This window comes from Trachypithecus francoisi, unplaced genomic scaffold, assembly GCF_009764315.1.
Source record: "Trachypithecus francoisi isolate TF-2019V2 unplaced genomic scaffold, Tfra_2.0 Lachesis_group4, whole genome shotgun sequence".
Classification (NCBI taxonomy): Eukaryota; Metazoa; Chordata; class Mammalia; order Primates; family Cercopithecidae; genus Trachypithecus; species Trachypithecus francoisi.
In genome coordinates, this window is record NW_022681469.1 from 136,367,398 (window position 1) to 136,394,654 (window position 27,257).

Consider the following 27,257-nt stretch of genomic DNA (forward strand, 5'->3'; position numbering starts at 1 on the left):
TTAAAAGCTAGAAGAATGGAGCTGAGGCCCTAAGCTTTAACAAGCTCCAACAGGGTATTTCAAAAGAACAAAGTTGTGAAGAGGGTAGAAGACCAACCCGTTCCGTTTGTGAAGTTCTTTAACCAGAGCATCCAGATTTTTCTCCAAACAATATCAAAGTGGCAACAGTTAACGCAGGGCAAAGCACAGTTTTAGTCTTACTCTAAAGTACCACCTGGTGGTAAGTCGCAACTGTGGTTCTAGCAGAGGGAATGAACAGTGACCAAATGAGAGCAATGCATCCACACGCTGTATCAACATGGGATGCAGGTTACAGATGGCACCAGGTCACAGTGGAGCCCTATCAAGCAGCCTGCTGCTATTCCCATGGGAAAATGACTCTGGGGGAAAAAACTGTTTGATGAGAGGCATTTACACAACACGTCCACCAAAACTGAAGACTACACCTCAGCATTAAGAAGACAGGATGCCAGTACGAAGGCTGTGAGAACACAGAGGTGTCGTGTTGATTTAACAGCTGACATGGTGGCCTGCCCCCACCCTCAGCTGACCAGCGCAGCCGGGTGCATCGACCTAACCCTCTCACCTGTGAGGACTCGGAAGGGCCGGAGCTGACCTGGACGGGGTTCAGAACCGTGGGGATCCCTGGAATAGGCCTCTGTGTTGGAAAAGTTGGGGCAGGGTGGATGAGTGGAGGGCTGTGTCCAAAGGCTGAACCTAAGCTCTGCTGTCGGCTTAGGATCTGCTGATGCATGTGGAGAGAGACGGGCGCGGAAGAGTAGGTGAAGCTCAAGGCTGGGCTGTGCGTGGGAGATAAAAAAAGACGACCATCACTTAAACGCCGAGCTCAGACAAGTATACAAGATCTGCAGCTTTCTATCTATAATTTTACCATCCCAAATCAAATTTGTTTAAAGAGAAGGTAGGATTATTGCCAAGCATCTTGAAAACTTCTAAGGGAAAGGTGAGCAGAGATGAGACACGCATGTGCGTGCACACACACACACACACACAGACCTGAAACAAGATTCTGCAAACACAGAAATAAAAGGCATCAGCTCAATAATAACTATTTATTGCAATAACAAACTTTATATAAAAAAGAGAATGGGTGACTACATGCTTTATAGGACTTTTATTGGCTCTTAGTTCCGTATGTTCCTGTGCATGGAGCAATTCCTTTAATCTTAGCTCACACCGCACGCTTTCATATGTCTCCAGATCTTATTACAAGAGGAAAGAAAATCAATTGGTTAAATGTGTTTTGAACACCATGCTTGTCATATCACTCATTTGTTTGTAAAGATGGAAAGCTTGGTTCATCCAGAATGCCACCTAAAGAATTTCCATCAGTGCCATCTGGTTACAGAAGCTGATGGATTAACCTCTCCCCACTGAAATCAGTGATCAATGGGCTTCGATGGAGGAATATTCCAGTGGGAGAGCACTGCTCCCTCTTCTAGCTAAACAGCATTTAATGTCTATTAAAGCCCATTATGCATGCTAATGCCTGTCACTACTTTATTATGTCACACTATTTCCCAGGCTACAGTAAGTCCTGAGGAAGCAGTGATATTACCTAAAGATTTCTTGACTAGCAGGCAATGCCAAATCATTCTTTGTGCCAGCGTGGTTTTGGAATCAAACCCTCTTAAAAGAATGGAGTGTTCTTAACGAATTTGCCAATGGCTTAAAAATGCATGAAAAACTAATAATTGCATTCACGGAAATTTCTTTTTAAAAAAATAATCAGTAAAAAACTATTTATATATATATGTATATATTTCTCCCTATCCTGCTGTGTAATACCCAGAAAGAATCAGGGTTTCTTGTAATGTCAAAGTTAGAATTCATGCAAATTTCCAATCTGGTGGGTTAATTACTATGGCTGTTAAGCGCATTAACGGAGAATAAAATAATTACAATAGCAAAATTCAAACCATTTCAACAACTTTAAGTAATAATTCCAAAGATATACTCTGTTCATTAATGTGACTCTACATTTTGCCTATTTGACTACAATCCATAACAGGCAGCTTCAATGGGATTACATTACTATTATTTCTACAGAGAACCTTACATTACAATAGCTTGCCCATTTAAGACTGAATATCATTAAGAATACCCTAGGAGAATTTCACCAGGCTTTGAGGAACTCTCCTTTCATTCTGCATTGTATTTCTTTAATAAAGGAAAGCAGAAACATGGTGAAAACAGTCATTGTTCACAGTAAGTTAGGGAGAAATCAGTAATAATATTCCGTTTCTGCGGCGTTATAGTTGCTGCCAGTGTTTCCAAAAGCAAGCATGAATGATTACGGCAAGACTTAGCTAAGGTAGCTGTGTGGGTGATTGATAGGGCATTAATCAAAAGATGCATATCTGCCTCAGAATTTGTTCACAAGCTTTCTTCTAATAGCTGATTTCATGTTCACTGAGCTCTATGCCAGTTTGTCCAATTTATTTTTCAGTGTACAAGCCATTCATCAAAAAACACAATGATTTAACAGTCCCCCTTCCTTTGGGTGAATGAGTATTACTAAGTGTAACTACGTTACTCTATTCATTAAATAAACAAAAACTAAAATAACCCACTTCACATATAATTCCCATGGCACACAGACTATGTATCTCCAAACACCTTTCCAGGGTTCTAGGAGCCTAGACTATCTGGCAGAGTTGGGAGAGGATCCCTGAAGATCATTTACACTTCTAATTCTGGGAGACATGACATTTGGGGGTTTAAAAAGTCAGTACTTAATTAAAAAATACAGACCATTCAAAAAACATTTCACAAAGCAAAATACGCCCTTGATTTTATACATAAGCAACTCATAAGCATTCACAGATGGATAAGGGAAGTACACTTTTCAAATGATGTAGGAGGCTGGGCGCGGTGGCTCATGCCTGTAATCCCAGCACTTTGGGAGGCTGAGGCGGGTGGCTCACCTGAGGTCAGGAGTTCGAGACAAGCCTGACCAACATGGCAAAACCTCGTTTCTACTAAAAATACAAAAATTAGCCAGGCAGGCATGATGGCACACACCTGTAATCCCAGTTGCACAGGAGTCTGAGGTAGGAGAATCGCTTGGACTGGGGAGGTGGAGGTTGCGGTGAGCCAAGATCGCACCACTGCACTCCAGCCTGGGTGACAGAGTGAGACTCTGTCTCAAAAATAATAATAATAACAATAAATAAAAATAAAAAAATAAAAAGATGTAGGAGGTGTCCTTACAAAAGACAAGGCTCAGCATTCCCACTGCAGTTTCCTAGATCCACGATCCTCCTTGTCCTCGGGGAGCAGGGGTAGGGAGTCTGAAAGCTCTCGACATACTTTGGTCATGTCCCCATTCAGGGCCCCCACCTTTTTGCTGATAAAACCAGGTGACGGGAATAAATGTTCTCTAAAATCCACATCAACGATTAGACTGCAAGGGCTATGAGAGAACACACAGTGGACGGTGATCATGAGCCTTCAGGGCTTATTCATCAGAAGCCAGCAACAGAAACACTCCCCTCCTCCTCATGTACAGACCTGGGCCAAGGCAGGGTATGGGAAGGGTTGGCCCTCGGCCTTCTGCTGTCGCTCTTGCCAGGGACTGTGCGCAGGAGGGCTGCTCCACTCCAGATGACAAAGCCAATTCAGAATTTGATGACAAAAGTAGAAAGTTCTCAGCTCTGACACAGTATCACTTAACAGATTTGGAAGTCAAGGCTCCTCTGCTCTCAGAACACTGCCATCAGAGTGCTGGGACTGAGGACAGGCGATGACTGGGCACAGCACACGGATGTCGAGAGTCGCAGACAAAATGCCCATAAGAAAGGATGCCTCCCATGCACACCCTCAACCCTCTTGGGCAAGATCAAGGTATGAAAAGATTCTCCTGAGGTTTTCCCACTGCGGGGATAAGAAAACCTGAGCCACCACAGCCTCCTCCTTTAAATCAAAGTGGGGAGGGCTGTGGAGGAGGGGAGTCCTGCATCCTTTTGCCTCCTGTCACAGCACGAGCCCCTCTGCATGTTCAGCACTCACAGTGTCCCCTGCCTGGAATCCTTGGCTTCCAGAGCTCAGAATGGCCACTTCCTTTTTAACATTCCGGTTCCAGCTCCTCAGAGGGGCCTTTTTAGACTCATGCCCCATCAAAACGAGCCCCCTCTGCACCTCCTTGCCCCATCATTTTCTACTGCTTGCCAGTTCTATTCTCATGGCAGCATGCAGTACTACTCCTTCTGTCTCTCCATCCAGGAGGCAAGGTCCAGCTGGGCCGGGCAGTGTGGCTGGCAGAGCAGACGTGCAGTACTGAGTCAATGAGTGACTGAATCTCTTCTTCAGTGTCTATTAGTTCCCTGTTGCTGCTGCAATGAACAGCCCAAACTGTGTGGCTTAAAACAACAGACACTGTTTATTATCTTACAATTCTGGAAGTCAGAAGTCTGCAATAGGCCGGTGGGGTTGCATTCTTCCAGACGGTCTAGGCTCCCTGTCTCTTACGTTTCCTGGAGGCTGCCCACATTCCTCAGCTCAGGGGTTGACATCACTCAGGCCTCCTCCTCCTCCTCCTCTGACCCTAACCTGCCTCTCCTGCCTCCCTCTCAAAAGGGCCCCTGCGATTACATCACAGCCACCCACACAATCGAGGATCATCTTCTCATCTCAAGATCCTTAGCTTAATCACACCTGTGAAAGTCCTTCTGGCATGGAAGGGAACCTATTCACAGGACCTGGGGATTAGGATGTGGACATCTTTGGGTTCGTTATCCTGCCTACCACACTCAGAAGAATCACCTCAAAGAAAACTATGTTTTCCTCTGAAAACTACAATTTGACAACATGTCTGTAAAGCAGCATTACATAAACGAAGCTAGAGTCTACATCCATTTCCTTCTGTAGCACTTCAATGGCACAGGACAGACTTTGCTGATTCAAGAGATCAGAATTAAAAACAAAAGGTAAATTCTACTTTTAGGGGCCCTGAATAAGAACCTTCCTAAATAGTTAATGTATTCATTCCACAATTTCCCACAAATAGAAAGTATTACTATTGTTGAAAAATATTTTTTTTTTGAGATGGAGACTCGTTCTGTCACCCAGGCTGAAATGCAGTGGCGCGATCTCAGCTCACTGCAAGCTCCGCCTCCCAGGTTCAAGCGATTCTCCTGCCTTAGCCTCCCGAGTAGCTGGGATTATAGGCATGCACCACCACGCCTGGCTAATTTTTGTACTTTTAGCAGAGACGGGGTTTCACCATGTTGGCCAGGCTGGTCTCGAACTCCTGACCTCAAGAGATCCACCCGCCTTGGCCTCTCAAAGTGCTGGAATTATAGGTGTTAGCCACCGCGTCCGGTCTATAGTTGAAATTGTTAATAATCTCTTATACCTTCTCTAAAGCAGGACATAATCTACAGTCTAAACCTTGGTACCTGTGCTTCCCATCCTCATGGCCTCCACGTTTCTGTTCACCCCACTCTTTCCAAGGAGTCACCAGAGGAGATTAATTTTATGTTCTGATTCTGAATTCTCTCCATTCAACAATTAATCTGTTATTATTTTAAGAAATTACTTTTATAGCTTTTGTTTCTAAATAACTACATGAAAGATGGGGTCATTTAAGACAATAACAACAAACATTTATAAAAATGTGACTTGTAACTGTTAATCTATATTTAGTCAATAAGATCAGTAGAAAGAAAGTGTTAGATGGCCCAGATCTTCCCAAGCAACGTGCTAACACAGTCAGAGGCCTCCTGAGGTGAGTAAGTGTAATGGAGAGAAAGAGAAAGAAGTAGAAAGGTCAACAAACTCTTAGGAATACAGCCCAGGCCTGCTTCTCTGTGCATTCCTGATGTCCACCCCAGACACTGCTGACAGCAGGATATGGAGGAGCTTCCAGAGACCAGTGTTCCTCACAATACACTTTGAGAAACACTATTCTAGGGCAACAATTAAAAAGCCAGAATAAGTTAATTTAAAAATTAATTTGTCCTTTATTTTACTAAAGAGCAGACAAGGAGAAAAATGTGGATGTTATATAGCTTACTAATCAGAGCTGATGTATGGTCACTGGGTTGTTAGTTTGAAAGGGCATTCCACTGGATGCAGGGTCTAAATAAGGATAAATTCTCAGTCAGTTTCATCTTCATATTCAGCTCTGAGCTCAGTTAAAGGTGATTAACAAACCGTTGTCTGACTGGGAACCATTTTTTCTTTTTCACGAAGACTTCAAAATAAAATTCTCGAAGTCTGAATCTTTAAGAAAGTTCTGATGTAAATATACATCAGAAATCAGATATACAAAGTGTTGTCAATACTCTTAAAAAGCATGATCAAATTTTGCAAACTGGTCCTTGTTTCTTAGCATTACTGTAAACAGCACAGTAACACCTCACTTACATGGAAGGCTTCTTTTTGGGAATCTCAAAAATTATACCCAACAGGACAAAACAGAGTGCAGGTAAAAGGAAAACTGTTAAGCAACCAAAATAAATGTCCTAAAGTCTACCCACTGCATATCATTCATTAATTTAGCAAGTTTTAACTGAGTACTTTATACAAATACCATTTATATTTCCAAAGAAAAAATAATTACTTGTAACCAGAAAGTTACATATAATTTATAATTAATATATTAAACCTGGAAATGCATAATCATGCTTGGCTTTCACAATAAATATTTATTTTTTTCACACCAAGGAAGTGATGTAAGTCAACATTTGTACAGAAACCCTTGTAATCCATTCTGCTAATATAATTTATATTTTTTCCAAAATGATATATAAAATGGAAACACTAAAAGTTCATGCTGCAGAAAATCAACCATTAAACATTTATTTGCCCTACCATACATATAGGCACTTCAAAGTCATTAATGTTCAAATCAAATGGATAAATCCAATTAGAATAGTGTATGAGAAAAGCCTGTGTTTTTTAAATGCTTCAGGAATTCTATATATGGCGGGGGGCGGGGTGGGTCAGAGTGCTGGGGATATACTGGATTCCTTAACAATGGTACTATAAATAAAGCAGCATAATATAGCTTGCTGTAGCCCTTTAAATTGGAATAGTAAGTAAGAGCTGATTACAATATTCAAGAGATTTGTTTTTACATAAACATAAAGAAAACAATTGAGGAAAGTAAGAAAAATGTCAAGAGGCCATATCATCCATCCACCACACACTCAAAGGTAAAAGCTACTATTTTATTGTTTGATGATTTCAATCCACAGGACATTCTTAACCCTTCCCTAAAATAACAGCTTTTTCCTAGAGTTGCCATGGAATATCTCACTCCCATATAATCGCAGTGCTGGGGTTTCTGCACCAGCACATGATGTATGTGGGGAAAGGGCACAGAAGGATGTGGGAAGCTGAGTAGAACGGAAGGCTCTTCGGTTTCCAGGATCATCTCTGAAATCTCTCAATGACCCAGCATGGTGTGCACAGAGCTGGGCAGGTAGGTGATGCATTAGAGAACTAAGCCATAGGCAAGCCCTGGCGTGAGTGGTAATCACACTCCATCACAAAGGTACCAGCTCTCAGTCCAACGTGAAGAGTAACAAATATGTGGCACCTCTGGATTCTTGGGAAACGTCTTGTAAATGTAAAATCAACTCTGTCTACCCGCCACCTACAAAACACTTCTTCCAATTGCCTTGGTTGTTAAATTTCATTCATGCTTAGAGGTTTTTCCCTTCTGTAAGTTCTGTAAGTTGAATTTTTTCAACATCCTTAAAAGAAACTCATGTGATAGTATCAGGATGTAGTCCTTTAGGTCAGGGCACCGGAATTAAGAAACTTCATGCTGCAACAAACCTAGTTTTCTACAGGCTGAAGAAGAATCCAATGAGTATCCCACCTCTCCTAACTCGTTTGCTCATGAAATCAAGATAGGAAGTAAAGTCAGGCAACAAGAACCACTGAGATAACATGGTACCAGAATGTGAGAAACTGACTTCAAGAAAATAGAGGGGAGACAGACACATTCAAAGCCAAGCCAAACTTCCTGGCTACTTTGTGACTGTTGCACTAAGAGGTCATCCTCACTTTGGTTACAGTCGTGGAATTCGCTGCACAATAGCTGCCATTCAAAGAATCATTTTTTTTCCAGTTTTGCAGAGAATGGGCCAACAGCTATCATTACTTGTATATGTGTAGGGACACACATGCATGCATGTGCTTCTATTTGAGAGGGAAAAAAAATAAAGCTTCCATTTCCATCTATTAAAAGTTTCCAGGGCAAGTTTATTGGAAATCCAGCCCAGCCTAAGAGGTAAAGAGTACACAAATAAAGACCCACATGCTCTTAAGTATCTCAACATTTACATTTAGGCATATGCTTTCTGAATAATGCTTTAGAGAAAAATACATTAGGCTTTACATTATGAAAGTGATCTAAAAAGCTGAAAAGCCACTTGCCATTAAGCAGCCAAATAGACATGACCTCAATGAACGTGAATAGCAGTAACAAACTCTCACATGAGATCTGGCTCATCAAGTATGTTAGACATGGTTAGAAAAATCATATGTTAATATATGCATAATCCATTTCTTCAAAATATCATCAGATATTATTATTTCCATTATAAATAGCATTTCCCACCAATGCTTTTCACCATGTCTCTCATTTGAGGATTTCTAAGAGAGAAAGAAGTGTGTCTGGTGAACACTCAGAGTTAGACCCACCAGGTTGAATTCGCGGTTCTGTCATGTGAGTAATTGAGTACCTTTGATTCAGCCTGCTAACCTCTATGAACATCAGTTTCCTCACCTGTAAAATTAAACAGCCTTGTGAGGGGCCTCCAGGGAAGGCCCTTAGATTTCTGGTCTTCCAGATCTAAGGCCCTAGATCTTAGGCCCTTCCTATTGTCCTTAGATCTGTGGGCCAAGATGCTGTGGTATAACCTGGCCCCTGCCTGTGTCGCCAACCTCGTGCCTTGGCTAACCTGCCCCGTGTTTTACTGTCATCTGCTGACGGTTCCCCCAGCGCCTTACTCCTCCCACCTCAGGGCCTTCACCTGCTTGGCCTTCTTCTTAGAAAGTTGTAGAAAGCTTTCCAGGGTGTGTTGTCATCATCCTATAAGTCACTGGCCAATCCCCTGAATTAGGCCCTTGGTGCTATTGTTTCTTAACATCTGGGTCATTTCCTTTACAGCACTGACCAGAACCCTTACAAACTCCTTTGCTCCTTTGTTCATTCATTTGTTACCTTACAAGTTCCTTTGCTCATTTATTCATTTATTCATATGCTTAGAGGCTTTTCCCTTCCCTAACTTCCATGAAGGTGGGGGTCGTGTCTCTCTCAGGCATTTGTGTAGCCCCCATACCCCCAGTACAGCGACTAGCAGAGAGTTAAGCTCAGCTAAATATTTGTGGAATTAATAACTGATTAAATGAAATACGATGTAAAACTAACTACCATATCAGGTAATATTAATTACTTTTAAGGAAGTAAATGAGAGCTATCTTTTTAAGGTGGTATTAATTACTTTACTGAAAATGGGGGAAAGGAATGTCATCTCCAAATTTTTAGAAGATGGAATGATAATTTTAAAGACGTCGGCAATTTGGCACTGTATTTATCTGTTCTTCAGTATGCTTCTCAATTCATTTGTGTGTTATTTCTCTGACATAAGCAAGGTGTTTACTAAGCACAGAGCCAAGGAGCTATGGAGGCCGAGCTGACTTCCAGCCTGCCTCAGGCAGCATCAGTGGACCTGCCAGACGCACCCTTACTCCAGGGTCCTAGTGTCAGAGAGGTCTAATGATCCATGAAACAGAAAGCACAACTTGCCCTCTCGTCATCAGGCTGAGCTCATCAGTGCTGGTAGCAGAGAAACACTGCACTGTTTTGTGAAGCTGGAGATCTTGGCACTCAGAGAGGTGATGTGCAACATGCGAATGCCATTTTCACTGAGATCTCTTTCCTGGTCACACCAGACTTAAAACCACTAAGAATATAAAACCACTTTCATTGTAGCCATTAAATAGAAAGTGAGAAAGTGATACCCAGTGGATCAGAAATGAGTGGAGTACTCATTTCTTCATCCCATTTACATTTGTTGGAAGACTACAGAAGAAGGGTGTCATTTTAAACACCTTCTCTTCCAAGGGTGGCTCAATTCCCTAGGGAGAAGGTTTTAGCAAAGGTAAACTATTTTAACCCACTGTGATTCACTGGCTATTTACAACCTTAGCCTTAACTATGTAGAGTGGGGGTTACTGGCTGTATTTGAGAAATATAAATTATCTAGTTTTAGATGGGGAGTTTTCCAGGTGATGGAGAAGCTACAACTTCTTGAAACATGCAATATTTTATAACATACTTTCCAACATGCATAGAGTTATTTTTGAAAGCTATTTTAATTATGAGATTTTAAAAGACTTGTCAGGTACGTCTAGACAATGCATTTTTTAAAATCTGACATAATCAAGTACTGTTATAATATGCCAATGGGGTTTTGTGAATAAATACTGGTTTTATATGGTATTTTTATAGTAGTCTGGATTATTAAGTAAATATATAAACTTAAAATAGACATTTGCTTTTTTAATCCTTTATTTTCTATTCACCCCTCTGTCTCTATATCTATCAATCTATGACCATGTAATAATATAACACTCATACAGATTGCAACTTTCAGAAAACCAGAATTATTCAACTACCATGTAGAAAACTTACTTTAATAAGGGGATGATGAGAATTCTAATTACTCATGAGAGAGCTCTTTAATTTATTTACTCAAGAACCGTTTACTGAATGGCGTCAATATGAGAGAACGCAGGTGTCACAGGAGTGGGAACAAGAGGTACACAGTGGTTGGCTTTTTGGTGCTTGTGTTCTATTGGAGAGAAATGGATAGCAAACTACTAAAGGAGAAAGAAAATATGGAAATGTCAAATAGTGGTAAATGCTATTACAGGCATCTTTAACTGCATTTGCACTGGGGCACAGATGTGAAGGAGACAGCTATGGCATTTCTTAGAAACTGAGTATCTTTAAACATTTAATGACATGTTTAGAAATGTAAACATCATTACTGATGCACTGCCAACACCAACAGCAAGTTAGGTATTAGAAAACATGTTAAGTGTGAAAGTCAAGTGTGTTTAGAGTAAATTACCAAGCAGGAAACTGGAGTGCTAGTGCTGATGCCCACTAGGCATGGAACTTTGCTAACTTCATCTTGCGAAGACCCACTGGGCTTATGTGTAAAACAAGAATAAGGCCAGGTGTGGTGGCTCACGCCTGTAATCCTGACACTTTGGGAGGCCGAGGTGGGTGGATCGCCTGAGTTCAGGAGTTCGAGACCAGGCTGGCCAACATGGTGAAACCCCGTCTCTACTAAAAATACAAAAATTAGCTGGGCGCATTGGTGGGCCGCTATAATCTGAGCTACTCGGGAGACTGAGGCAGGAGAATTGCTTGACCCTGGCAGGCAGAAGTTACAGTGAGCCAAGATGGTACCACTTCACTCCAGCCTGGGCAAAAGAGTGAAACTCTGTCTCAAAAAAACAAAAACAAAACAAAACAAAAAGGAATAACACCATTTGCTTTGCCAAATAGCTGTGACGTGAGAACGGTGAGTGAGCCTGAGCCTTGCACCTGCCCTGTTAGTCAGCATGTCGCAGAGGCTAAACGCACCTGAAGTCCACTTTCTCTCCTGTACCTTTTGCTGTTAAGAAAGTTAGTTACCTTTTCTAGATGTCTCCTTGCTTCTTTCCTTTCCCAGATCCTCTGGTGCTACCACTAACTGATTATTCCTGAAGTCAGTTTTTAGATCTCAGAAAATGAAACTTAGAGCAGGAGTAAGCAAGGCACTAGCACTCCTCCAGCTAAAGAAATGGCAAGTGGTGCCAATTATGACAATTATTATCATCATTATATGGGAAACCGATCTCATCTTGGGTTATCTGCATTACCTGCTCTGTGTGAGAACAGACATATAGTCCTAAAATACAGCAAATGTGTACTAAAGAGGGAGAGATTGCACTGAGAGAGAAAAGATGCAATCGAAAGTCTCAAAGGCAAGAAAGAAAGTGAGGACACAACGGGCCCAGGTCACCCAACTGTCACAGCCTCCAAGGACTGGACTGGTCTTTAAGTGAATCTCTTCTTCCATCTCTAATGATATAAAGAGGTGTGGTATAGCTCCTTGGAGACAAAATGGGCAATGATGATTTCAAGTCAGCAGATTGACAGTCTGTTAAGTACTGACACTAACTAGCTTAACTAAGTGAAGATGAGGAGACCAGGAGACCGTAAGGACTAAGAAGGCTGGGGTAGGAATAAATAAAGATAGCATCACGGCCATTTCTGTACCATATTCTAATCTATGTTCTTTACTTGCTGCGAAAAGTCAAGAGAGCTGGGCAGAGAGCAAGAGGAAAGAAAAATTAAAGAGAAACAAGAGAAATGAACATTCATGAAGTGAATTTGTGTGTTATCTTTGTGACTATCACCCTGTGCCACCTTTCTGCTACTTGGATGCTATGACTTTAGTCAGGCCATTTGCACAATTGCAGTAAAGTGATCTCCAGTCCATGTCAGTCTATGACCCATGAATATTTACCAGGAGTGCAGGAACAGCCAGGCCAGGGTTCTGAGACTGGCATGCTTCCTCGGGGCCAGACTGGGATGGAGAGCAGCGTAGCACAGACAGGTCTGTGATGGCTCCTCTCCTGGATGAACCATCCCAGCTCATCTCCCCCAGAAACTTCACCTCAGGTAGGAATCTCATCCTGCCACTGCAGATCCACACCAGCTTTAGTAAAATGTGCCTTCTTCCTATATAGTGGGTGTCTTATCTGTAGTTTACAGATGTGAAGACTAAACTTCAAAGAGCGGAGAGATAAGTTAGGTTTGTATAGCTTGTTGGTGGCAAAGCTGGAATCTGACCATAGACATATCCAACTCTAAAGCCTATATTTGTGACTACAGTGGTTAATCTGGAAAGGGCCCCAGGACCCCTCCCTGTGCACTGACTGCTATCACAGTTGCTTGCAGCTCTCCACATTTCCACACTTTAGTGACCATATGAAGAGAACAAAGAAAAGCAGCAGAAAATGACATCATATTAAAATTAGGATCTACCACATTTAAATATTAACTTGCCTACTGAAGAACATTGTTGATAATTGAACAAGAATTAAAACTGTAATGGAGAACATTAGGGAAAGACAACAGTATTCATTATTTTTGCTAAATGTGGGTATTTTGCTACTGCAAACACTTTTTTTTCTGAACTGATGAAGTTTCCCTAATTGTGTATCTACCATGGAAGACCCATCAATGAACAACTAATGCTACTGCCCATTCATAGAAACAAACAAAACCTCACTTATTAAAACCAAGGCTGGTGAAAACATCCGTTAGTATGTATTTTTCAAGCAAGGAATTATTCGCGATTAACAAAACTACAATTCAAAAAGATGGCTAGTAACTGAATTCTTAAATTATTGGCAAAAAATTTAGGGGAAATGAGAGCTAAAGTTTCTAACCAGGATTGCTAAATTAATTAATTCTATGTCTATTATAGCATTAATAGTCTAATAATTATGAGACGAATTCTATGTCTCAACCATTTGTGAGCTGGCTTAGTTCAAACAATAAATGATCAGCTAATTCACCTAAAATTCATACGTTGGCTTACTTTTATTCCCTACTTATTGACATCAGTCCAAGTTGATCATTAGCAGTAAGAAATATTTTATGTTAATCATGTTTACAAAAGTCTGTGCTTGCACCTTCACATGCAAGAACAGACATGAGGTGCTTCATGGAAGGAAGGTGTCAAAACACTTTCTGTCAAGCAAGGAATTATCCACGGTTAACAAAGGTGTATGGTCAAAATAAGGATCTTTCAGATTAAGCTAAAAATACTTAACAGAAAAATACTTAAAACAGAAAGTATTTAAGTAAAAATACTTTGAACAAAGAAATATTCTTTTGCCAGATTTCCTCTGATAACTTTGCCCTCCAATGTCATCTGCACTTATTTTCCATCAGACGAAAAGCCCTGCTGTTTCTCTCTCCCTCCCAATGGACTCCTTTCTCTTAAGAGTTGTAGGACAAGACTTCTGCCATGACTGGTCTTTTTATTTCTGTTCATGTTCTGTACATGTCTCATACAACCAGGTTTGAAGTCAGTTTTCCCCTAGAGAACATTACTACAAGAAAAAGCTGGATAAAAAATTTGCCATACTCACTGTCTTTACGAAGTGGATTTCATCATAACTCAATAACTGCTTTTTCTATATAGGCGCTATTGACTACTGTCTGCAAGTACCAAATAATCTGGGGCCCAATAACTCTTTTTGCAATTCATTGTGATATCTGACCTGCCTCTTGGTATAGGCACAGCATCATCCTCATAGGCAGTTGGTACTGAAAATGCATCACTACAGGTGCAAACAAGTGCTGACATTACATTTAAAAAACACATAAGGGATTCAGGAAAATACATACCTGATTGCACTTGCAGATAAGTGGCCATAGGAGCCACTTGCTGAAGAGCTGCTACGGGAATTATTGAGAATCGTGACCAAAGAGTTGGGAGACGTCCTTATCATGGTCTGAAGGTCAAAGCTATGATCAGACAGTGGTGATATGGACAGTGTACGTTTTCGGCTCGGCCTGGCTGACAGCCTGGGGCTGGGGAATCTGGTGCCTGTTATATAAACAAAAAAGAACCTAATTAGCTGCAGTTGGACTCTATACCGGTTATTTATTGCTACTCTCCTATGTGGAAGAAGTGAAGGATAAGAAGCTGGCAACTTGTGGTGACAAGCACCTCTCCTCCCCCTTGTGATCTACTAGCTACAATTGAGGAAATTAGGGAGAAATATTTATCTTCCAGGGGCTTACCTCGGGGGAGCTCTGTTTATTAATGTGCAGGGAAAATGATAAATTGCTAAACAAAAGGGAGAGACTTTTATATGTTATCCCTTTCATTTCTAGTGATTTATGAATCTGACGGCTGCTTAGATATTTCCATCATTAATTCACCACAAGCGACAAACACAGTGGTTCCCATAGTTGCAACATACTACCCTTCCCACCCCAACACACACCATTTTAAGTCATGAGCCAAAGAAAGAAAATGAATTAAAGTATCCTAAGATAAAAAATTCAGCTCAGTTATGCCCTCAATACCCAGTGATTTCCAGAGTTACCTGCTCTATGGTATACTTAAAGCATTACTAAAACAACTTCTACATAATTACCCTGAATCAGTGCTTCTCAGTTGAGAGCAATTTTGCCCCCCAAGGGACACCTGACGACATCAGAAGACATTCTGGTTTTCAGGGCTCAGCAGGTACTACTGGAATCTAGAGGGCAGAGTCTAGGAATGCTGCAGAACATCCTATAATGTTCAGGGTCACTCTCCCCACAATAAAGAATTATCTGGCCCAAATATCGCTGAGATTGAGGACCTCTGCCTTACATTCCCCATCATCTAAGAAGATAAATCCCAAGAAACATTTAAAAGCTGGGGATGTTGCTTGTTTACAGATTTTCCAAGGCGGAGGAGAAACCCTTGCGAGCATGATAATGAGCTACAATGACCCTATAGGGCATTTTAATTCTTCTCTGGACCTTGCTTCTCTAGTCAGATCCAATCAAGACTGATACATTTATTAGAATTTTTAACCTTCAAGAAGATTCCACTGATGGAGCCTTAATCTGGAGTCCAAATCTGGAGATGAGTAACTCAAACTTAAATGCACACCAACTTAATACAATGGTTTCTTCCTAAAGAGTTCACAATTAAATGCCAATTTGCATTCAAATTTGGTAGATATTCGAGATGTGAGTTTCAAGACACAGAGATGAATGTGGCCCACAGGTCCATTCTGCCTTTTTGAAGGTCACATTTACATTACAGAGTCACCAAACTAAAGTTTAATGAAAGAATGAGAACATAATCTTGCCAGGTAGGAGGCAAACAAAACATGATTCGTTTTAAGTAAATGAAGGGTTTCTAAGACCTCATAGAATGAGTATATCAGTTTATAGGAACATGGCAATTTTGCGGTACCAAGAAAAACTGAAGTAGTAGGTAATCTTTCTTTATTAAAAGAAAAAAAAAAAATGTCCAGGCTCTTGGTCTCCAGGAAATTCTTTGGGAATATTTTATTCAATAGAGATGGTTCTTGATACAAGATAACAATCCAACATGCTTAGAGATAATTTAATAAAATGGGATAGATGAATATGAAAGACTTTATTGTCAATACTACAGAAATAATGGAAAAAAAATCCACAAACTGAAATTTAGTAAGTTAGTGCCATCCACGTATAAAACTTAAAAACCAACTTGAATGATAAATATGGTACCTATTCAAATTTTTCTTTCAGGCACATCTAAAATGAGTTCCTTCATTTACAGTAGTTTCATTACCAGCCTGATTCAGAGCATGTTAGTACAAAATAGCAATCCCAACGATGTACTTTTTTTTTTTTTTTTTTTTTTGAGACTGAGTCTCACTCTGTTGCCAGGCTGGAGTGCAGTGGCGCAATCTCAGCTCACTGCAACTCTGCCTCCCGAGTTCAAATGATTCTTCTGCCTTACCCTCCCGGGTAGCTGGGACTATAGGGTTTTATTTTTAGTAGAGACGGAGTTTCACCATGTTGGCCATGGTGAAAGACAGGCGGATCATGAGGTCTCAATGTCTTGACCTCGTGATCCGCCCGTCTCGGCCTCCCAAAATGCTGGGATTACAGGGGTGAGCCAATGCGCCCGGCCTGTGAATATTTTTAGGCATTTAAATCAGCATCTTACTTTTATAATGGCATCTGCCTTATTAAACACAACTCCTTCACATTTACTCACCATGAAAGGCTATCATGGAAGTTTTTCAGTGAGGAAACACATGTCACTTCCAAGTAACTCCAAGGACAAACCAGATTTATTGTCAACTTCTATATAATCCTGGACAATAACTGCCCTTCTCAATGGTACTCAGTGATCACTGGCAAAGTTAGAAGTGACAGCTCTTGCTAGACATCCTGTTAGAGTGGATATATCCCTAGAAAATCTCTAATGTTTTAGATCACTAATTGTGATGCAAAAGGAAGAAGCCCATTTGATGCTCTCAAATCCCAGGAGCCTTAGATCTCCCTCACATCCTCCAAAGAGGGTGAGGGGCCTCTCAAGACCTTTTCACCCTTTCCATGAAACTCTTTAGCTTGTTCACAGCCTGGCTGGACCCTTTCCTCTCTCTGTTTTTCCCTCCAAGACTGGCTCTTATTTAAGTCTATTTCCACCAATATAAATAATGGTCTTCAGGGACCCTCATCTCTAGAATGTTCCTTATAGGGAGTATTTGTTCTCATCTTCTAAGGTCACTCCAACCCTGAGAGGGAGAATTAGGACCATAAACAGACTAGCTTATCCTAACAAGCTACATATAAACACTCTGACCGACATCTTGCTGAAACCTAGATATGCCCACTATTTAAAAGTCAGGTGCTCACCTGAACCCAGTTTATTAAGGGTTGTGTTAATTACGAAGTACTAAATGTCTGTAGCAAGGGATCAGAGTGACCAGATAGATCCCAGGTTTCGATCTACCACTGCAGATGGACATCCACTGTAGGAATTTAGGATTAATGTTTCACTTCCTTGTTGGAAAAAAATATCCTATGGTCGAAATTTCTGGGCAATCTTCTTATATTCTAACTAAATAACTATTAATAAATGCTACTTCAATTACTTTAGAGGAAAAGAATATAGTGCCTTACGAACTTTCCAGTCCTTTAATATGTTCTTCCCAACTCCTTAATAAACAAGTAAAGGAAGAGAAAGTCAGCATTTGGGGACAGTGATTTGGGATACTCTGTTGAGGGGAGTTGCTAAAATACAAGGTAAGCATTTTCAAAACAGCCAAAAGAGAAGTAGCCCAGTTCTTCAGTGATGACACTACTTCCTTCTTAAATATAAGCCAGAGCATTCTTATTGTTCTAACACAGATATCTCCGATCTGGCTTTCTGTTAATTGTTTTGTTTCTCTATTCTAATAAGAAATTCTGACAAAGAAAAAGGAGGTTTGTTTTTATGTGATGAATGATAGGACATCTAAATTCCTACTTAATGACAATCAGTTTAGCATATACTCAGGCAAATTAAAATTCCTTTAATTAGTTTTTACAAAGTAAAAGGGTAGCTTCATCCTTTATTTAGATAAAAACCGCCACTGCCTGACTAAACACATTCTCATCAAATAGGGAAAGTAATGCGGGCTGACCTTCCAAGGATTCTCTCTTATTTTAATTCTTTATTTGCAGATTTTAAATAACTGATTTGCATAATAACACAACTTTTTTTTTCAACAATCATTAATTGAAATGTGGTTATGATGAATCTGAAATGTAAGCTCTCTATGCTGCAAAGCCAAACAACAGAACCCCTGAAGAAGATGTAACACATTTCTTTTACTTCCCGTGTGGTAATGAGCTTCCCAGTGGAAACCAACAGAATCTTGTGTTCCAATGAAACACACAAAGGTAGTTCTTGGTGGTAAGCAGACTAAGGCTGTAGAGTTTTTACCCCTGTGTGAAATAATCACCTTCTTTCTAGTCCAAGACTCAGGACTGAATAACTAGAGCTGACATATGCTCACCCTCTATCACAGAAGAATCCAAATAGATGGTAGATAGAAAAACATAAGTTAATTGCTGCTACTAGGAAAAACAAACAAAACTCTAAGCAAATGCCCTACTCAAGGTCGTACTGTTGTCCTATTCAAAGGTAGGGGCTTTTGCTGATGTATGACTTGGATGATGTTTTAGGTTCACTTCAGAATGCCTTGCAAATGGATGTGTCCTTAAAGGACCTGAAGAGATGAGTGCTCTGGTATGCTCTGACGAGAGGTAATTATAGGCTTACTTGTCTATGTATCTACATAAGTGACCCACAAAAATCATTACACACCTAAGTAACCCCAAAATAAGTGATACAACATGCATCAAGTAATCTCATCTTATTCCACTGCTAGGCACTAAAAGTAGTCCCTTCTGATTTGGAAAAAGTTTTCATTTTTTCCAAATAAGCTATTTGGCAACTATTGATAACTTGATAACTATTCTGATCCTCTCATATATTTAGCAGCTACAAATGGTCTTAGTGGAATATAATTTTTTTAATTTAAAGAAAACATATGGGGCAAAGTAAATCATTTAAGGCAAAAATGTAAAACCAAAACAGGTATTTTTTAAAATTAATTTTTAAAGCATAAAATCCACGAAACCAAGGCGTGAGTGGGCAAAGTTCATCCGTATATCAAATCCATTCCCCCTTATTTTGTTATCAGGACAATCACGGCAGGAAAAAGTTTTTTGGTTGGGGGAGACAGGGTCCCACTCTGTCACCCAGGCTGGAGTGTAGTGGTGTGACCAAGGTTCACTGCAGCACCGACCTCTTGGGCTCAAGTGATCCTTCAGCCTGAGCCTCCTGAGTAGTGGGGACTACAGGTACATGCCACTATACCCAACTAATTTTTAATTTATTGTAGAGATGGATCTCACTATGTCACTTGGGCTGGGATTTTTTAACCAGTTAATATTTATATATCGCTGTCAATTACAATTGCCTGCATCTGCCATTTCACTGGTATCCTTGAGCTAAACAGGGAGTCCCAGGATGTCTAAATCTGTGGAAGTTTCTAGAAAACCAAGGGAACCAGAGCACCAGACAGTGGTAGTTCCACTTTCTCCTCCAGATCAAAAAGTGACACTATCACCTAATCTTTGTATCTTCCTCTCTGTTTCATGAAGTAGCCTTTGTCATTTCCCAAGACTCTAGAAAACGGCCCTGTCACTTACTATCCATAGCGTGAAGATATTCCATGTGGATGGCCCCCGTGCCGGCGGTGGCAGCTGAGGGAAGAATGTCTGCATAGGGGCTGCGCTGGCCGGTTAGCAGGGCCATCTGATGATAGTATTCTGCTGGGCTGACTCCTGCATGGGGAGCTAGGAGGAGACAAGAAATATACGGTTACTAGTGAAAGAAGGTCAACTAGAAGTTTCTCTGGAGGCATCTCAGAGTCCATCACACAACCCACATCAGCAATTTCTTTCATGTCTTATTAGAGTAAACCTCCTTTCACTCAAATTGTGCTCTTACGTCCATTAAACATCTTTTATTTGAAAATAAAACTGAAGGAAAGGAATAGAAAAAAGCGAAATGCATTACAAAGTTTTTGATGTTGGTCTAAGAAATTATCAACAAATCAGAATGATTAAAATGTATATATGTACATAACCACATTTGCCTCCCCAAATAAAATCAGCTTTACATCAAATCGCTGTATGTTTGCATTTCTTACAATAGTAGACAACTTAGAGGACTATGATATCTTTCCAGACATACTTAAAATACTTCTCTAAGCTTTCTGACAAGAGTGTCTGAGTTAACTCTCACTCACATGAAAAGTCAGGGTTTACCAGTATGAAAAAAGGCAGCACAGCTTTAATAACACAACTGAATGATAAGCTACAATTTTGCATTCCATAATTTAAAAGCGCTCTTTTCCTTTTCTTCATTACAAAATCAAAAAGAAAATATACCTATCAATCTGGAGCAATTTACTGCCAAGACTCAGCTTTCTAACAGGATAATAACCGGTTTCCACCTGCCAATTTTCATGCAAAAGCAGCAAGACATTGTAGCAGTTCTCAGGGTGGCCTCCAGACTCACAGAGATCTGGATTTAAACTGGCTCCATGAGGTCATCAGGAGCAGATATTAAATTATGTATGTAACACGTTTAGCACGTAGCATTCAACCAATAAAAGTTTTACAATTATTATCTAGAAATACCAGCACTCTAGTGATAGGTTGGTGGGTATTTTATATTTGTTTCATATACTTTTTATCCATGATACATGGTAAAGATATAGATTTAAGGAAAAAAAACTTTAGGCCACAAGAGAAATATTCATCATATTACTTTATTTGATTATATTAACTGGATTCTTGAGAGGCAAGAAAAGGAAGGCAAATCAACGAGTCAAAGAATGTGCTATATATACACATCATCAAATGCTATGCAAAGCAGATGATAGGAGTACTTTCAGTAGTTTAACTAGTGGTATGACTTTCCACTGGCCCGAATAAATTTCTGCAGGCCAGGCATAATTCCAAGTCCATTGTCAGCTAGCCTCCCTCTCTCTCTCAGTCTATTCTCCTTGTTAGTCATTTCTACCCAATTGCCAAGTACCTGAAGGAGATGATTCTCCAGTTCTTCAAGTGCAAAATAAAATCTGAAGCAAAAAATCTAATTCATATTTGATTTTTATTTTTAAAATGTGAATCTTGGCCAGGCACAGTGGCTCATGCCTGTAATCCTAGCACATTGGGAGGTAGAGGCGGGTGGATCGCTTGAGCTCAGGAGTTTGAGACCAGCATGGACAACGTGGTGAAACGCTATCTCTACAAAAATTATAAAAATTAGCTAGGCATGGTGGTGTGCACCAGTGGTCCCAGCTACTTAAGGGGCTGAGGCAGGAAGATGACTTGAACCCAGGAGGTCTGGGGTACAGTGAGCTGAGATTGCACCAAGGCAGGCCAGCCTGGGGAACAAAGTGAGACCCTTTCTCAAAGTAAAATAAAATGTCAATCCTGCCCAAAGGGCAAAACTTATTCTTTAGCTACTTGTATTACTATTATTAACTAGTAAATTCACTGCACTGAATCCAAAAAAAAAGTGGCTGTTGCTGAAGGAAAGCTATTTCTGAAAACCCAAGTGAGTGGATGTTTCCTGAGACACTTCATGCAGCTTCTCACCATGCCCACCCAGCCTCAGGAAGGAGTCTACCTAGAGAACGTGCATAGGGCATGGAAGTCACATCAAGCCCTGCTCAGTGAAATGAAAAGCCTGGTGTTTCTCTGATGTGGAAGAGGCAGTGATGACTTGTGATCTCTGCAAGAATTCAGTGCGTGCTACCTGTAATTAATAGGTGGTGCAATTCTGGACCTTCATTCAGATTCCAGTGATTACTGGGCAAATGAATTTCTATGTGTGCATGAAATGGAAAATACTTTTCCTGAATCAAAGTACCAGTTTATAAGTTGACACCAGGAGAATACACAGCTCCAATTAAGAAGAGTCATGTGAAAAGTAATGGAGGGACTAACAGAACCAACAGGAATTTGATCCTTGAGAGCCCAAAATGAGCATCAAAAGTACGATAAAGTCTAAGCTCATTTCCTTTCCCAGTACACTTTTCTTCTGGTTTTCACATGGCATGGTCAAGAATAGAAAGCAGTTTTCATGTGGCATGGTCAAGGATAGAAAGCACAGGCAACAGCCCTGGACCATGCTGTTTTCTAAGACCTTGCCACTCAGAGCGTGGACCAGGCACCAGCAGCACTGACATCACCAGCTTTTGAGGAGCACAGAATCTCAGGCCCCGTCTGTCCCCACCTGATGCAGAATCGCCTTTTATCAGGCTCCCCAGGTGATTCATAGGCACACTAGAGTTTGGGAAGCCCTGCTCTAACAGACACATCTGTACAAATGTGCCTCGCAGACACAGAGAACAGAAAGGTGTTCATCAGAAGGTGAGTAAAACATTCATGTTACACATGCATGTGTGTGAATGGCTACAGGACCAGTCTAATCGTATGTGAAGCAGCAGAACAGAACCCTAGTTACCAGCAGGGATTTGAGAATCAGAAAAATTTAGAGTTGAATTCCACCTCTGTCCCTTACGAGCCACGGGATGACTGCGTTGCAGGTAAACCCCACTGCACACTGCTATTCTGCCCTGAAAATGGAGATGACACCACCACTGCCAATGAGGTGTTACAACACTGAAACGCAATCATGCATGTAAGGCACAGAGTACAGCGCCTGGCACATGGGACACACTCACTAAACATCAAGTCTACTTTATACACATCCCGAGTGAGGAGCAGGGAGGAGGCTGTGTGATCTCCGGAAGCAGAATCCATCCTAGACTTACCATCTGTAGGGCTCAGCCCACGGGTTGCTGAGATCATGGAGAGCGACGGACTGCTGTGCAAGGAGCGGATATAGTCCATGTATGGATTAATGTAGGGATGTGGAGGGCTGAAGGGAGACTCGGAGGCGGCAGCGGGGTTCCGGTGTGGGGAGATCCTAATGAAGGGCAGGTCCGGATACGTAGGGCTACTAGATAAGGCAGAAGTCCTGGGTACAAAGAAAACCAGACACAAGGGGTATGCATGAGACAAATATCTCCACAGGCAGAGGCTGTCTGTGAAAGAAAATAAGATTTTAAGTGAATTCAAAGGAGCCTTGTGGAAAAAAATGCAGGCAAATACATTTTAGTACCACTATCTTAAAATCAGCATGATATAATGCAGACAGAACATCGCTATGCAATTCTTTGGGAAAATAAATTGACCTCTGAGAAACTTCATTGCACTCCAAAACAGTAAAATAAAGGTCAGTCTATGGCTTCTTCCATGAGAAGAAATTCTAAATAACAGGCAACTGGGCTTAAAGTGGTTGCTACAATTGTATTTTCCACTTGACCCAAATATTGTCACCATTTAAAACTTACCTCTTACTATCATGGTGTTGCATAAAAATAAGAAAGAAAAGAAAAGACAAAGAGAAAGAAAAGAAAAAAGAAAGGGAAAGGAAAGAACAGAAGAGAACAGAATGAAAGAATACAATCCCACATCTGTCAGGTCTAGAAGCCTGATCATGCACATGGCAGAGCTGCCTGTAAGGAAGAAGACCCATTGCAAAAGTCTGCTTGGAAACGGGAAATCGGTCACTCTAACGATCCAGGCATATGTCTGTTTAACTTTCAAGGGTCTCGCAGTGTTAAGTAAAATGAGTTTTATGGATCCAGGTGTGAGTGTTTGGAAGACAACTCCTCCTCTCTGTGCAGCAGCACCTGGAATCAGCTTTCTGCTCAAGTCCTTTTCCATGAGGCATCCCGATGAGCCACGTTCAGTGAGCAGTAGTAACTAAGTGCTCCCGGGTTAGAAAGTTGGGGAAGAATGCGTTTTCGATCAAGTCCCTGCCTCGGTTATAATGGGCTAAGGTAGAATGTAGGCTTTGGGTTATTACAAATAAATTCTAAAACACACCTTGCTACCATGATATCCTGATTGGCTTTTGGAGAGAGATTCCTCAGAATCCCCTCACACCTGCCGCCCCACAGCCACAGCCACACTCTGAGACAGCCACTTCCAGAATGGCCAGTCTGCATAACCTCCTGTACCGCCAAGTTCCTTCTCTAATGGAAAACATTTGGCGTGGATAATCAGGGAACTGGCTCTGACAGGTCAAACACTTGTGCTCCCCCTTTTCCTCATTCACAGAGGGTGTGGCCATAGGAAGGAGAGGCCCTGACAGACAGAGATCAACTGAGAACAGCAAATTCCTCTTCCACCACTGGCTTTAGGAGTGAAATGAAAGGGAGGGGGAAACACATTTCCTCCTTGCAAAGCAAATGCTCACGCACAGCCCGGCCCCCATCACCCTGTCAGAATATAATCTTGGTAGAAGCCAGCTCCACTAAGTGCACATTGCAGGCACTGAAATAAATGAAATCAAAGATCAGATAATGAATTTTCTCTCAGTAGAAAATAAAAGAAGTTGAAATATGGTGGTGGGAATGGATTTTCTCACTTTCTTCTTCTGATTCTTTTTTCACCTTGAACTAAAAAAAAAAAAAAAAAAAAAAAATGAGGCTTTTTATTTGTTACTCAGGTGCTACTTTGGGAAAGCAAAATAAAACTCCAAAGTTTTCTAAATTTACACGTGGGAAGAGTAAGAAATTACCACCAGCAAATAGCTATTTCTTTTCAAAACAGCTTGAGGCTTTCATACCCAATCAGAAATTAGTAAAATGGCTTGTTTAAATAGAGATCAACGTAACCTATTAGTCTTTCCTATTTTAGCTCTTAACTACAAAACAAGTTAGCTTTCTGTTCTTGTTAACTCAGCCCGTAAGCTCCATTTAGACGTGTCTTATCATTGGTTAAATCTTACACCCTGTTTAGATGTGTTTGCTACCTTAGAAGGTACAGAGGATGCTCTAATTCATTCATTCATTCTTCACAAGAAAGGACAAGCAATCCTTCCAACCTATTCTTAACACAAACTTGTTTATAGACTTCCACTGAGGGACTGGTGCCACCGAATGCAGAAGAGCCGTTTCAAGAAAGCCATGAGATGATGCCTCCTGGGTCAGTTTTTGTGATCCAGGAATAACTTGGTCTGAGCAACAGGAACTAAACATCAGGGCGGGCAATGACATTTCTTACTAGCTTTTCTTGATTTACTCAAAGATTGAAACCTATTATTTCTCCAAAATTCCAGAGCTGAAAAGAATAGTAAGAATATCCCTAGAGGTCCAAATGCTATTTTGGAGAATTATGCACAGGAAAACTAATCAGCATCTAGAAAAACATAAAAATTATAGAGGCCAGGCTAGGGTTATCATCAATCCCACAGAAAGCCTAGGAAGCTGTTTTCTCCTCACAAAAGTCTATCAAGTCTGATGTCCCTGTCAGTGCTTCACTTGGATTCAAGCTTTTCCCACCAGGACCCTAAAGGTACCTACTAAACCAGCTTCCCACAGTGAAGCAATCCCACCAGGGTCCAAGACCTGGTCATATCTTCTCTGGCAGGAGCACTAGGCTCTACGGTATTTTTACACACTGCTAAGAAGCAACAGTGGAAAGGAGGGTTCCTCCAGGATTTGAAGATAAAGATACAGGTGCATCGGACAGTCATAAGGGGGTTATCAGGAATTCTAGATACAGATGCATCCAAGCAGTGGGACTCAATGTGAGTGGACCTCAGCCTTGATACTCACCTTCTCCTCTTCCTTAAAGGTCCAATGGGGAAGATAACCTCGTGGGAGTGTTGGGTGGTTGACATGAGTAAAGTCTCAGGTACTGAGCCTAGTATATACTGAATGCTCAAAACAGACATACACACATATATATAAATATACACATACATTCATATGTAAACTCACATGTGACATATACATCACATATTGTGCTAACATATATCAACCGGTAATACACATAAACAGAAACATATTTATATACATGTGTGTATATGTACGCAGATATATGCACACATATAAACATATATACATGCATTGTAGGGGTAGCAAATGCAACATACTATGTGATTTCAAATATTGAAATATTAAGACATTCTTTTTGTTAACAGACATTGTTTAGAGCAATTTAAATTCATAGCAAAATTGAGCTGTAGTACAGAGATTTCCCATATACCCCCTGCCTCTACATATAAATAGCCTCCTGCCATTATCAACATCTCCTACCAGAGTGGTGCATTTGTGATGAGCCTACACTGACACATCATCGTCACCCAAAGTCCACAGTTTAGGGTTCACTCTCGGTGTCATCCTTTCTATGGGGTTGGGCAAATGTATCTACCATTACAGTATCACACAGAGCAGTCTCACTGTCTTAAAAATCCTCTTTCACCAATTCTTCCCTTCTTCCTTTTCCCAGCTCCCAACCCCAGGAAACCACTGATCTTCTTGCCCTCGTCATAGCTTTGCCTTTCCCAGAATGTCATACAGTATGCAGACTTTCCAGACTAGCCTCTTTTACTTCGTAATATGCATTTAAGTTTCCTCCATATCTTTTCAAAGTTCATTTCCTTTAGCACTGAATAATATTCCATTGTATGGAATAGCTTATTTAGTCATTCACTTACTGAAGGAAAATTTGGTTGCTTTGAAGTTTTGGCAATCATGAATAAAGCTGCTATAAACATCTGTGTGCGGGTATTTTGTGCAGAAGAATCCCCTTTCCATAGCAAATCTGATCACACCATTCGGCTTTGCTCATCTGCCTGACAGCATCTTGGAGGCACTCCTTGGATTTTCCAGGACCTCCTTTAGTAAAATCATAAAGTCACATGAGGTGGTTAAGAAAATGGACTCAGTAATTAAATGCAAGGGCTCTGAAGGAATGGGATTGGAAGGTTTCTTCACTTATTCCCTCACTCAAGCATCAGTTTCCTTACACACGAAATCGGAACAATCACAGCTCCCTCCAGGGGCTGCCGTGAGGGCTGGAATCCTGTGTGTAAAAGCGGAAACACAGTGCCTAAGTGCTGTGGTTCTTGATGTTCTTGCAGAACCAGCCAACAACACTTCTTTTCTTCTGATCCTAAACTCAGGGAAAAAAAGAAGTCCAGATGGTGATTTGTTCCCTAGCAGAGCAGTTCCCTAGCAGAGCAGTGGCTGGTATTCAGTTTCTCACTGAA

General features: G+C 40.9%; 1 protein-coding gene across 1 annotated transcript in view; it reads right to left on the reverse strand.

Moving 5' to 3' along the window:
* Window positions 1–27,257, reverse strand: part of GLI3 (GLI family zinc finger 3) — a 279,810-nt gene that overhangs the window by 64,676 nt on the left and 187,877 nt on the right. Inside the window, exons 5-8 of the mRNA XM_033193853.1 lie at window positions 22,963–23,168; window positions 19,820–19,966; window positions 14,462–14,663; window positions 587–800 (exon numbers count right to left, since the gene is read on the reverse strand). Of these exons, the coding sequence (XP_033049744.1) occupies window positions 587–800; window positions 14,462–14,663; window positions 19,820–19,966; window positions 22,963–23,168 (769 nt within the window). The remainder of the gene's footprint in view (window positions 1–586; window positions 801–14,461; window positions 14,664–19,819; window positions 19,967–22,962; window positions 23,169–27,257) is intronic.